Source organism: Xyrauchen texanus, chromosome 47, assembly GCF_025860055.1.
Source record: "Xyrauchen texanus isolate HMW12.3.18 chromosome 47, RBS_HiC_50CHRs, whole genome shotgun sequence".
NCBI lineage: Eukaryota > Metazoa > Chordata > Actinopteri > Cypriniformes > Catostomidae > Xyrauchen > Xyrauchen texanus.
The window spans coordinates 10,182,512-10,195,591 of record NC_068322.1 but is presented as its reverse complement, the minus strand read 5'-3'; the positions used below and the strand labels follow the sequence as shown (position 1 = coordinate 10,195,591).

The following is a 13,080-nucleotide window of genomic DNA, read 5'->3' as shown; positions in this document are numbered from 1 at the left end:
TCTTTAATACACATATGACTTTCTTTTTTCCATGGAATACAAAAGGAGATATTTATTTTATTTCATAAAATAAAAGTGACTGCCAGACCCTAACATTCTGCCTCCTTTTTTGTTTCACAGAAGGTTTGGATCAACATCCAGGGTGAGTAAATGATGACAGAATTACCACTATCCCTAAGAAGAAGCCAAAGTAGCTAACATCCTCGTCTTCTTTCTGACTCACTCTTCTGTAACGCCCTCTCTTCCCCCTTTTAAAGGGAGGAGCTAGGGAAAGCTTGCCCCATTGCAGGCATTGTGTAGCCCTATCCAGGGCATGAAAGGGCTTTGTTGGGTGGAAAGGGAACAATGTGGGCTCATGCTGAAGGCCTGTAATTAGTATTCTCCTTCCATACAGAGGAGAGTCAGCGCTACCCCTCTCCCCTATGCCAGCACTCCAGCCCCCTCTTTTGTCCCAGCCTGAAAAGTTTTTGTCCTACATTACAAGTACGACTGATTCTGCCCAGTTGTCCTGCCACTATGACAGTCCCCATTTCTCACCTTGTGCAGCAGAAGCTGTCAGAGCCATAGATTCCACCTAATGTATATGCTGCTCTTGGAGGGGCACGAGTGCAAGCAGTGAGAAATTGCGAACTTTGAGTGAGAGGGTCACCGCGAGTTTTCTCTGTTGTGGTAAATTGAGTGTCTCTGTCTGAATTGAGGACCTCCCTCGGGATAGTTATAATGTGCTCGTAGCCGCGATGCGTTGTCCAGGCAATCTCGCTGAAATACATTCATAGAGGAATATGAGATTACAAGTCTTGTTTGAACTGCATGACATATAGTGAAAGTTTCTGAATTGACATCATGATGTATGCAATGTGAGATTTTGGTAGAATTCCAATGAATGTCAACACATTTGGAGAACGTTATGACTTTGCTCTACCTATACAAAAAACTATTAAAAAAAGTGTGTCTTTCTTGCTATTTTTTTTAAGTGCAGCCTTGACGATAATTACTTTCAAAAATATTTTCCCAAAGCATGGCAGTTGGCCATCACAGAAAATAAACAATACAGTGCACCAATTAGCAAGACTGAGGACAGGTGTGAAATTGTTTCAATTCAACTGAGCATTACAATGCAGGAAAAGGAACAGCAGGTAGCCTATCCCTCTTGGGTCATAATTATAGCCTAGAGCAAATATCTGATGCAGTACCATTGGTTTAGATTGTGGAACAACTTCTTTCTGCTGTAAGACCGTGCTCATTAAGATGTAGGAACATTCAATGAAAAAGAGCGAAACAGATAATACTGATATAATAAATATTCTTTCTGAGCCCTCCATGGATTCCTTCGACCTCTCTGTCCTTTTTATTACGCTTTATTTGTAGTTTATACAAAGGGAGAGGTTTGATGAGGGGGAAAACAGCAAGGAGGCACATCAGACAGGTAGTGAGGTAATGAGCAAGCCCTAGTTTGTCCCATTACGTTTAAGCAGTTGAGCTTTTAATTGGCTGGATGGGAGTGTGAGAGGAGTGCACGGCTGATTGCCTCCCCTATGCGTCCTTGTTCTGTCTCACTCATCCGCACCGTCCCAGCTCGCCTGGTTAACACAACAAAGTCACCGCCTCTCATTACCAAGCCAAAGAAGTAAGAGTTTCGGCCCCCCTCTGTCCGCAATCAGGTTTAACCCTAAATGAATCGCTTGTGCAATGGCACAAACTAACTATCCCTTCTATTCGAAAGCTCGGACCTGAGTGGCAAGAATGTAGCCTCTTCGATTTGTCCTAAGGCGAGCGACGAACAAAAGATTCATTTTAAACAGGATAAATTAAACGCTATCCGTAAATGGGACCTGGGACATGGGTGTCTTTTTTTTGTCTTTGCTCGCTCACTCAAAATTGTATTATGTGTCGTTCACATAGCGATAGGATGCTCTGTATGCTCTTCCCGTTGGTTAGATACTGATGGGGACATTTGTGGCGTCGCGAGCATACACCGGGCGCATAGTACCAATTTGATTCCCCCTTTCAAGCACATCACAGCTGCGCGAGCCGGAGCTGCTGACATTTCACCCTCTTATCAGTTTAATTACTGTTGCCATGGCAGCGTAGCGCACGGAAAAGGCCAATAAGATTTGCAACAGAGTAGCTAATTTTCGAGGCAGCTTGCATAACGACGAAATGAAACCGTTAACTGAAAAGACCATTAGCGTGTTGGAAATGATGATACGCAACGGCTCACCAAAATAACGTTATTTACAATTTCCCACGCGAAAATCACAAGCGTGTAATTAAAACGCGCGGGGAAATGAGAAAAATACACACTAGTTTAAAGCAGCTGTACTGGGTTGGACAAAATTCGCATGCCTTGCGCTAAACTGCAGCTGATACCCATTGAAACATTCCAACTATTCAGGGACACATTTAAACACGCTACCCTCAAGCTGATATTGTGCAAAGCAGGACACAAAACGTTGCTCTTACCGAAACTTTTCTCCCTTTTCTGCATTGGTTGACCCGCTTCGGCTCCCAGAATCACCATGCAAGAGACGAGGCGCGAGCCAAAGATGCGCGTGAAGTGAGCAGCTGTATGCGCGCGAGGGTGGTTCGCTTTTGTTACAAGTAACAATCCAGCTCGCTTCGCCAGAAAAGAGTGAACACGAGGAAAACACCAATCAACAAAACACGGGAGAATGAAAGAAAGAGCGAGCCGCGGCGCGCTATCGCTCTGCGCCACACGCTGTGAAGACTGCGTTTGTCACAACAGTGCTCGACTATGAAATTAGATCGACCAGCAGCCGTGGCAAGGCAAGTGGCAGCGAACAAATGACAGCGGATGACAAAGGCATATGATTTACCCCTTCGCGCGCGCCGTAATCTTATAATCCCGTGCCTCGCGCTATTCGCATATTCGAGGCATTTCAGTGTCCGAACAGCAAAATGATCGAAGTTAGATATATGCAAAGGACAACATTCAAAACTGACTATTTATAACAAATGAAGTTATAGATTGCTGGAGCCAGGAATTTTCATCTGTTTTGAAGCATTCCGTATTTTTAGAATCAAAACACAAACGCAATCCTCTTTGTAGCTATATCCAAATCCTTTGACGAGCTTTTTCAAGATGTCAAGAAGTGCAGTAAATTGATGAACTCTTAATTAAGCCTTGTAGGATGAATTTGTCTTGCACATTTGCAACACCAGTTGCCATTTACGTGATATCACGATGTATATACAAAATCACCAAGCGTGAATCTTAAATTAAACTCTAAATTTTGCATTAAACATCAAATACAGCATTGATTGATTAACCAGGTAGTTTTGCACTATAGCAGTAATAACGACTCAACCCAGAGCAGAGACAATAGAAATATACAAAAAACAAGCTCGTGATCTTCTCAGAAAACACAATTATAGCGCAACCCACTCACCTTCTTGAGCAAGTTATGCAGAAGGTTAACTAGGATAGAGCACCGTCGTGCAGACTCCAACTCAATATTCCACGGAGCAAAAGTTCACGAATCTGACATTGCACCGCGGATAAGAGTGATCTTCAGGTTGAAAATAATGAGGTCCACATGGATCATCTACGCGTAGTTGTTCGCAGCAAAAGCTACAGGTGTTCTCGCGCGATCCGTCATATAGTGGGTATTCTGAGAGGGCTCGGAACAACTTGCCTATCTGTGAGTGAGGAACGAGGAATAGTGAAGCCTAGCTTTATTATCTTCAAAACCAATTCCTCACCAGTGAGACATTACACGAGGAGGAAAAAGGTCATTCAGTTATTACCGACAGCCGGAGTAACGGAGCGCAAGCATGCGAGCGCGCGCGCCACCAAGTCAAACTTAATGCTCGCCTCACTGAGACGCGCGCGCAAACAATGAGCTTTATACTACACATTTTTTAACACACACTCTCTCTTTCTCTCTCTCTCGCTCTCTCTCGCTCTCTCTCTCTCTCTCTCTCTCTTTCTCTTTGTTTCAGCAGCTGGGTAGAATAAAATAGATTTATGAAACACATTTCATGTATTGTCATACAGGTGTCTGTAATCCAGGAATGTTGGCATAGCTACTGAGAACATATTAATTTAGGAACTTTGGAAATATTATGCATACATAACATTGCTTAGGTGTAGCACCTCTGAGTAGGTCAGGTGTAAATCAGTTTTGAAATTCACAAAAGTTGACAATTTTGTTCCCTTATTGAACCAACACACCTGATTTCACCCACTATACCAACTAAAATCGGGTGTGCTATTATACGGTGATCAAAGAGGACTATATTTTAGACTACATCACTAATCATTCACAGAAGAAAAAACAAAACAACGTAACAGGACAGGGGATAATGCAATGTAAGAAAACATGAGGCCTGTGCAGTCCTGTCTTTAAGTCAAGTGTAATCAACTATGAAATAGTTTAAAATACCCTTTATATTAACAATGTTAAAAAGCAGATCTAAAAGACCACCTTTGCATTAATGTAGCACTTTGTGTGATATTAGTTTGATATGTGTCACTGCAACATTCACCTTGTCTGAATTATTGATTTATTAGCCATGTTAAGTCAAGTCATATTACCCCAGGACACTATAACTATTTTTCCTTATTGATCATAATGCTTTCATGCATCAGGTATGTGACTCTGCACCTGCAACTTCAATGGCTATTGAATTCTGGACAAAGAGTTTGAAAGAAACAGTAGGCCTACATTTTATTTTTCTTTCAGATATTGCTATTTTTGTGCACATATTTGATCCTCTGTGCTTCTGAAGCTACTCCTCGCCCATTGGTTACACCTATTCTCTCTAATAGACCTTTTTCACACTCTGAGTTTTGGAATGCGGAAGTAAACGATTGCATTGTTAAACTTGGACAGCTGTGAATGGGAGATCACAGCAAATATTTTTTTCACTAACCCATTTTCTCCAAGAGCAAAAGAAAAAATCCACTTTTGCATTTGAATGACTTTCCAGGAAAAAAAAAAATAGAAAGCGTTGGATTAAGACAGTCAGATGGGAGAGGATACCAAATTTACTGTCACTCTCTCAGCAACTGTCATCGAAACCGCATCGCAGCTGTAGTCATTCCTTTTTTAAAACTGATTCCCGGGTAATATAACACAAAGCATAATGTTATAAAGTCTCTCTCAATATTTAAAACAATTATCATATAAAAAAGTTTGCTAGATTTACACTGCTAAATAGGCTAAGGCAGAAATTAGTCATCACAGTCTGTGAAAAAGATCTATTAGCACTGCTTGATGCCCTTGTTGCCGAGGAGGAATCACAGGCCTTCAGTGCCACCACTCCCCACAAACAAACACAGAAAAAGTAAAGGTGTATACACTCACTATTGAGTTTATTTTCATTCATGGTCATCATAGCCCAAAAGTAGTCATTTACTGTATCTTGAGTTTGGAAGTAAAGGCGAATATGGAGAGAACTCGTTGTAACAGTTGGGTAGTGGTAAGATTGCGGCCCCACGTCAATCACTCTCCGCTTAAAATACAGCGGTATTGAGATGGGTCATAAAATGCTCCTCGCTTCCATTATGAGTGATGAGATGCATTAAAGCTGACAGGGTATTACCTGCCAGTAATTAGGTTTTGTCATGGATTGAATTATTTCAATGCAGGCTATCTTGGTAATCATGCAATTTGCGGGGGAGACGCTTTAAGCTGAGTAAAAGAAAAAGAGAGGGAGCGTGTAGAGGGGGACGCTGCAACCCCTTCTTCCTCTCTGCTCTCCCGCCACCACTTCAGCTCGCCCATTATCACGTCAATTATTCTCCGAAGATATCTGAATTATTGGGGGTGATGAGAGAGTGCCATCATCAAACTGTGCTGCGCGACGTGAACTCAGCCGTCCGTCAAATTATGTGATGCTCAATGTGCATAATAGTCCAGCAGCCAGCATGGCGGGAATGTCGCTGCGAATGGACATCTTTAAAATGAAGATCTGCATATTATTTGACATTTCTCTCTCGTTTTCTCTCTTTATCAGACAGATGCAGTGTAACGTCAGCGAAGAGAGAGTTATATCCGACAGACGACCATTCGACTCCATCTGACGGATGAATTTAAGCATGAGAAATGCAGGTTCATGTGTTTGTGGTAGAAATGAAAGCGGAGTTTAATTACTAGGCTTTACAGAGAAAATCTTTTTGGGGAGGATTAGAGTGAAAAGATATTTCCTGGTACTCTTACCCTGGTTTAAGCCTCCTTTGAGCATCTCCAGCAACCATTCATTTCACGGAAGCTTCAACTTAATCCCAGTTTTAAACCTCTGCTGCTACTGTACAGAAAATCTAATACTCTCGCTCACCCACCACAGCCAAACACGTTATAATGAAGGTAAACCACTCTAACTGTTCAATTTGTTTCCTGATTTAGGAAAGACAAATATAAGTTGTTGACAAATTATCCAGAGATCCTTTATCTTAAAATTAAATCTTGAACAAAAGATGTTCACCATTTCCTCCAGTTTTGGGTTAAATTGAAATATTGCACAAGCAGTTTCCAGGCTTCTTAATGAGGCTGCTGATCAGAATAGTATAGCAAAATCTGATTTAAAGATACTGTACCAAGGAAAAGTGCTGCGTAAGATGAGTAGGTAGCTCAAATTTAGCCCGTTCCCTTTCCAAGTTCCAGGCGACTGGGTAATTTGCACAGCCCACCTCAGTGCAACTCCTTTCCCGCTTGCTCTCAGTCTCACTCCCGCTCTACAGTGAAAGACTCCCCTCCTTCTCCCCACAATGGCTGTTTCTTCGCTCTCAGTCTCGTTCCCTCCCTGGCAGCAAAGCAAAACAGACCTGAGCCGGCCTGCACGTCTCCTTGCCTATTTAAGCACCTTCACCAGGTCCCTAGTTAGCAGCACACTCCAGCTCATCCAAGAAGCTGACAAGCACCGTTTGGGAAGGCAGCGCATGTTGCTCTAATGGACCTCATTAAGTTCTACTTACAGATGTTCTCTTAACATAATTGATCTGCAGCGAGTTGAGAGGACGGCAACCTATTCCCTAGCCCCCAATTATGGCCCGGTAATTAGATCCCCAACCTCCAGTTCTCCACATTCACCCTTCTAACATTCCGAAATATCAAAGTATCTCTTTCTCTCAAAGCAAACCCTCCTGCCTCCCCCAACACCTAACCTTCGTGTCTCCACCTCCTTTGCTCCCTCCCCTCCCTAAGACTCCATTCCTCTGACAGTATTGACAGTCAGATCTGCTAACCTTTGTAGTGAAGCCAGACTTAGTAGTGCACTCACTCCAATTGACAGAGCTCAGTCTCTTTTTTTCTGTCTCTTTTCCCTCTCTTTTTTCACACCCTCTCTCTCACTTGCTCTCCTTTTCTCTCCCTGCAGAAATACAGAGGGAAAGAGTGAAGGATGGAGCGTGAGACACATATGGAGGGTGGTGGTGGGGGGATTGATAAAAAAACACGTTTGCACTTTTTGATAAAAGGTTGTAATGATAATATCTGTCAGGGGAAGATTTCTTTTTTTCCACTATTCCTTTTTATCTCTAATAATTCCTCTGATGGTAACTTAGAGCTTGAGCGCAGATGGAAAAAAGCAGGTGGTGTGAACGGTGAGTAGTGATGGCACAGTGTTTATAATGCCAATCAGAGCCAATCCCTACTCTCGCTTAATTATCCGCCATGCTAAAATGCAGAGCACTTTAGGGAAATGAGAATGTCACTCTTCCATACTTAAAAGACGAGACTGTTTCGTCACAGAGGGGAGAGCAGGAAGCTGGGTTGGGTGCACTCTGTGCCAATTATCACAGGGCAAATTTTCTATATCGTCCACAGTTTGTGATATGTGCATGAGTGTTTAAAAATGTAAACGTGTAGGCAACAGATCGTGACCTAAGCTTTGTGAGACAGCAAAAACTGCAATATGTACATTTTAGTTCAATTACATGCATTTTACAAACACTTTGTTTGCACTGTTTGTGTCTTTCATTCTGCATGTGTTTCTGTAGTGGTTGATGACTTAATCATGGGAAATTCATTTAGACACCCCAATATGACGATAGGATATGATGGCATGCTAAAGGGCTTCTAGTTTTTATAAATAAAATAATAATATTATATTCATAAAATACACAAACTACTCACTTTCCTGCACCAATAAATGCATGCAATTTTGAACCTTTGTGTAACGTAATTCGATGGGAAGGAGGAGGTGAGAACCTGCTTGACAGTATAAATTATATTTTATTGATTAACTTAAACAAACACACACACACACATGCCGGTCATGTCCGTAAACTATCTCTCTCTCCCGCACAATCCTTCGCAGTCATCCTTTATCCCTCTCGGAGGCTTTATTGGTCTGATAAGGGACCGGGTGTGTCACAACCCAGCCCCGCCCTCCACCCTGCCACACTTTGTTTTAAGCTAATAGGTCAATATGTGACGTTTTTTTATCTTCTATTGGTCACACGTCTTCTCGTCATACAAATTTGCAGGTTAGAGTTTGCCAAACTTGAACTTTGGAATGCAGCGGATTGAAGAATTTCTTTGCATGAGCTTGCGCTTCTGGTCTCGCTCGTTCAGATGCGTTTGAATGGGAGTAAATGGAGTGCAATGTGTAGTATGACTGCTGCTTCAGGGTGTTTAAAATGTAGTCTCTGCAGTCGTCTTACAGCATGTGTTAGTTTCAAGGTGCCTTGACATGTGGTGTTTTATATCCTTCTTTTACTGTCTCTGCTTAGCTGTTACCCCATTGAGATTTTAAAGCAGGCCTATGGGCCATCTTTATGTTCTCATCCTAGCTCGTCTTATCTTTACCTAACACTTTTTAAAACTTAGTTTACCACAACTGCACACACTAGGCTTCTACAATCCACACAGACTCTGGTAGAGATTCACACTCATTCTAATCCAACATACTCTCCCACAGTTCTCTTCTCCCAATGGACACCGAGGGACACATGTGACTTTTCACTAATGACCACAAGAGCCTCTCCTTAAAGAGACACCCAATAATTGCTTCATGAAGGTGACCCTCATCTAGGGTCAAGAAATGCCTTGCTTTTAATGACAAATTTCATTCTCCTTCCACATGCCCTGTAGACCAATTTGAGTTTTTAGCTGCTAGACAACTAAAGCAAATAATTGAGATTCTCCTTAGCAAAGTCTAAAGAATTTCCTTCAGTAATGGGCCAGAGTGTACACCTCTGAAATTAAAAAAATTCCCGGACCAGAAGATACTGGCCCTATTCTATTGTCGCTGAGGGAATCGATTGAGATTACTTAATTCAACCGGCAATTAATATGTTAAGGCCAATATGAAAGCTAGAATATCTAAGTGCAACGTGACAATATTGCAGAAAGGAACGCATTCTTGCACAGCCTAATACAGATTGTAAATTGGGTAGTACTGAAATTAGATAAGTATGCTTTCTTCAACTTTAACCTTTTTCACACCCAGGATAATGTTTGGGAAATGGTGACTTCAAGGTGTTATTGGTCATGTTCACCTTTGTGATTTGTGACCTTTCTATTTTCATAGCCAATACATAATAGATAACCAAGAAAAATGTCTCGTAAATTTGACTAGTTGAAAGTCAACATGAAACCTGTATACTGTAGCTTTTGACATGTTTCTGAGTGATACAGGATATTCAAATAGAAAATAATGCAAGGTGGGCTTGATTTTGTCCATCGGGAATTGAGTGGATTGCAAAAAAATAGGTGTTACATACCAGAATGTAGCCATGCGGTTCAAGAGGAGGGGTTGAAAAATAAGAGGGATTGGTGACGTCAGCTAAAAAGTAAAGTCATTTCAGAAGCGGAGCAAGTTATTACATTTTGATTGCAAAGATAAACTTTTTCCTTTCAGAATAATGAGTGATGTGCACATGAATTATACACTATAAGACCTGGAACATGTATTAAGTTCAAATATTGTGTCACAAAATGACTTTTTTGAATTAGAAAACTATGATAATATGACTGCCAGCACTTTAAAAACAACTACTAATAACAAATTGGCCCCCTTTTAAAGGGTAATGATAGATATCTATACATTTACAATAGCTACCCTTATGCTCTTGATTTTGCTGTAGATTTGATGGAATATGCAAATGTGTATCATGCACAAGCAAAGTGTGCTAGGACAGATATCTGCCCTTCTCAAAATGTGCTTCTGTTATTTTGCCTGAATCCAAGTAACATACATCCCACAATTAAACATTTTGTGATTAAATATCTATCATGATAAATGTTTCATTGTTATTTGACACTTGATTTTCTAGGTCATGTTGGAGTTTTGGAGGTCAGGTTTGTACTTTCCAATTAAATCTTCCATCACAATGGAGCCTTTACAGTCAATAAACCAGTCAGTGCCTTGTGAGTGTTAGACCTAACAAAATCACACACACTTTCAAAACCACAAAAAGATGAACCTTATGAAGAATAATATGTCCACAAGCATTTAATGATAACCTTGAGCAATACTGGTACCTGCTACATAATATCTATTGATTCTATCCAGCATGATTTCCTTGAGTAGCTCGGCTGAAATGACTTGTGTGTTTGGAACTAAGCATTTCAAACAGACTGCTGTATACCTCTGCGGCAATCAATCAGCCTTAATCCAAAACCAATTTACTCCGCCTGAAGAGGAAAATATCTTTTAATCTCTTGCCGACAATCCCTGATTGCAGTGCCGAGCATCAGTTGACAGTAAAATGGAGGCTTGTTTGTGGTGAAACCTCTAGTTGATGTACTTCACAAAACACCCTTTGACAAGACTTGCTATTGCTATACCTACACATTAGGAAAAGATATTCTAGTAATCGTGAAGCTAGTTCTAGTTTAATTGAGTTCAACACAAGACTTTTTGCTTCTCCGAAGCAGTGCAATTATTGGCGCTTATATGCTGTGTAGTTTTTTAAGGGTAAGATGTATTTATTCAGTTCAAGATTTATCTTTGAAAACATGCCGGTAAATAATTAACATTAAGCACAACCACCAGTGTGAAATTAACAGAAACAATACATTTGTCCAACTCCTACCCAGCCCAATCAATAAAATTTAGTGAACTACAACTAAAAGAACTATTTTTCCACTTTGTCAGGGCATTCATTTTTATGCCACAGCCCTAAATATAAAATTGCAATCTCTTAAATATTCATATCATAACAAGCCATCTGTCATGCATAAAGCTCACGGATCAGAGCCCTATGTGAAGATGTACAAGTACAAGACAGAAAACACACTCCAAAGCGATCTGCAACTTAGTAATTCAATATTAAGGGCATATGCACTTAAAATCAACTTTCTTTGCATCTGTAAGGCATCAGTTACTGCCAGTCAAATCTAAACGCATACGTGGAGACAGCGTGTTCATCACCAAAGCTTAACAAAGCACAAAACTGAAATTAAAGCCATGGTGCAATTTCTGACTCTTTGACCAATCAAAACCGGCCTAATAGTGTCTACTTTTAGTGTCTTGACTGCAAATAAAATGAGATAAAATAGGTAAGTAACTTGGTCTCAGTGAATGACACCACAGGCCCAGGAACAAAACAAGACATCTTGTTGTAAAGTTTTGGTGCAGCTGATGCTGTTTTGGAGGCTGGGGGGTTGATCTCAGAGTCTGTCTGCTAGTTAGATGAGCCTCTGATTTTCATCTGTGTGTATATCTGGGAGCACTAATTGGCAAGATGAAGTGATGATTGATGTCACTGATGTTCTCTTGCATTCATGCCACAATTTTCCCACCTACACGTGTCAGTCATTGTAATTTGCGTCAGTCATTGCGTTGCTACTGTAAAAGTTGCCCTTTTACATTGATCTGAGATCAGCGGCTGTGCCATTTCTTAAAATAATTAAGCCTGTGATTCAAGCGGAGGGGGGGAGCTTGATCAGAACATAACGCCCCATCCTCCATCTACTTTGACTTTGTACAGTCTCTCCCTTTATTTAAAAAATTGAAGGACATCACCTCTCTGTTTAGTACCATTAGCCTCTAGCTCATTCTCTTCCCCAACTCTAATTGACTCAAAAACACACAAGGTGAGGTCCACGGGATGAAATAAAAGCATACACAGACAGAGCTTACAAAGGCCTCATTACAACAATGAGATGGAATAGAGTATGTAAGTGTGCAAACTCTTGTTGGCCATGGGGATGGAAGCATTTGCGCTTTGGTAAGCTTTTCAAAACATACTTAGCATGACATTAATTTTCTGCACGTCAATAGAATGCATTCTAAGCTCTTGCGCCTCTGTAATTTGAATGAGAGGCATTAACCTTCAATGAGGCCTATGAATTTGGCAGATTCCAAAACTCATAGACATCAAACATAAACTCAAGAGACATAGTCAAAGCAATACACTTATTTCCTTGCTCTCAAGGTAAGGCTGCATAAGTAAGACTGAAAAGAAAATCAGCTGAAGTGGCTTTTAGATGTCATTGTTTGACTAATATTTTGGACCCTGACAACAAATCTCTCTGAGCCTTGACTATCTTTACATCGTTTCAGTATTAAGTTTGAATTCAAAGACGATTGCTTCCTCTTCGCTGTGATCGATCCTCAGAGAACAACTTTCCATCATGCAGAGAAGGCCTGAGCAGGAGACGACAGCTAATCAAGATGGCTAATCGCCACATTTCACAGAGGCTAGAATGACTGTCACTCTTTACAATCCACTCAGTGGGTGCTGCACAAACCTGTAAAATCATAAAATGGCACCAAATATTCAGCCATTTACTCCCCCCGCCTAACCTTCTCTTAAGATTCTCATAAGTTTCAGAATACTTCTGAGAAGCCCTTAGCCTAAATGGTTTCAGCGGCTTTAGGAAACACAGGTGTAAAGGTATTCAATGGAAAGGAGGAGGCGAGAACCGTTTTTTCAATATAAATAATAGTTTAATGAGAAACTTAAAAGAAGACACAAACACATGACGGACATGTCCGCTAACAATCTCTCTCTCCTGCACGGCCCTCTGCAGTCAGCCTTTAAACCTCACGGATGCATAATTATCCTAATACGGGACCGGGCGTGTAGGATCACGACCCGGCCCCGCCCTCCACCCTGCCACATTCCTCCCTCGTTCTCTCAGGCTGGGGACCCCCGGCCTGACG

At 41.1% G+C, this 13,080-nt stretch overlaps 1 protein-coding gene across 4 annotated transcripts in view; it reads right to left on the bottom strand.

Moving 5' to 3' along the window:
* Positions 1 to 7,007, bottom strand: part of LOC127639121 (LIM domain only protein 3) — a 58,560-nt gene extending 51,553 nt beyond the window's left edge. Inside the window, exon 1 of one of the 4 annotated variants that reach the window (XM_052120983.1) lies at positions 6,563 to 7,007. Coding sequence is in view for 2 of the 4 variants with exons in the window: in XM_052120981.1 (XP_051976941.1) it covers positions 2,464 to 2,521 (58 nt within the window). In the remaining 2 variants the exon portion in view is untranslated. Of the gene's footprint in view, positions 1 to 537; positions 609 to 2,463; positions 2,898 to 3,410; positions 3,697 to 6,562 lie in introns of those variants that run through there. The other 3 variants (XM_052120984.1, XM_052120981.1, XM_052120982.1) reach the window with 3 other exon arrangements.
* Positions 7,008 to 13,080: the final 6,073 nt, after the last annotated feature.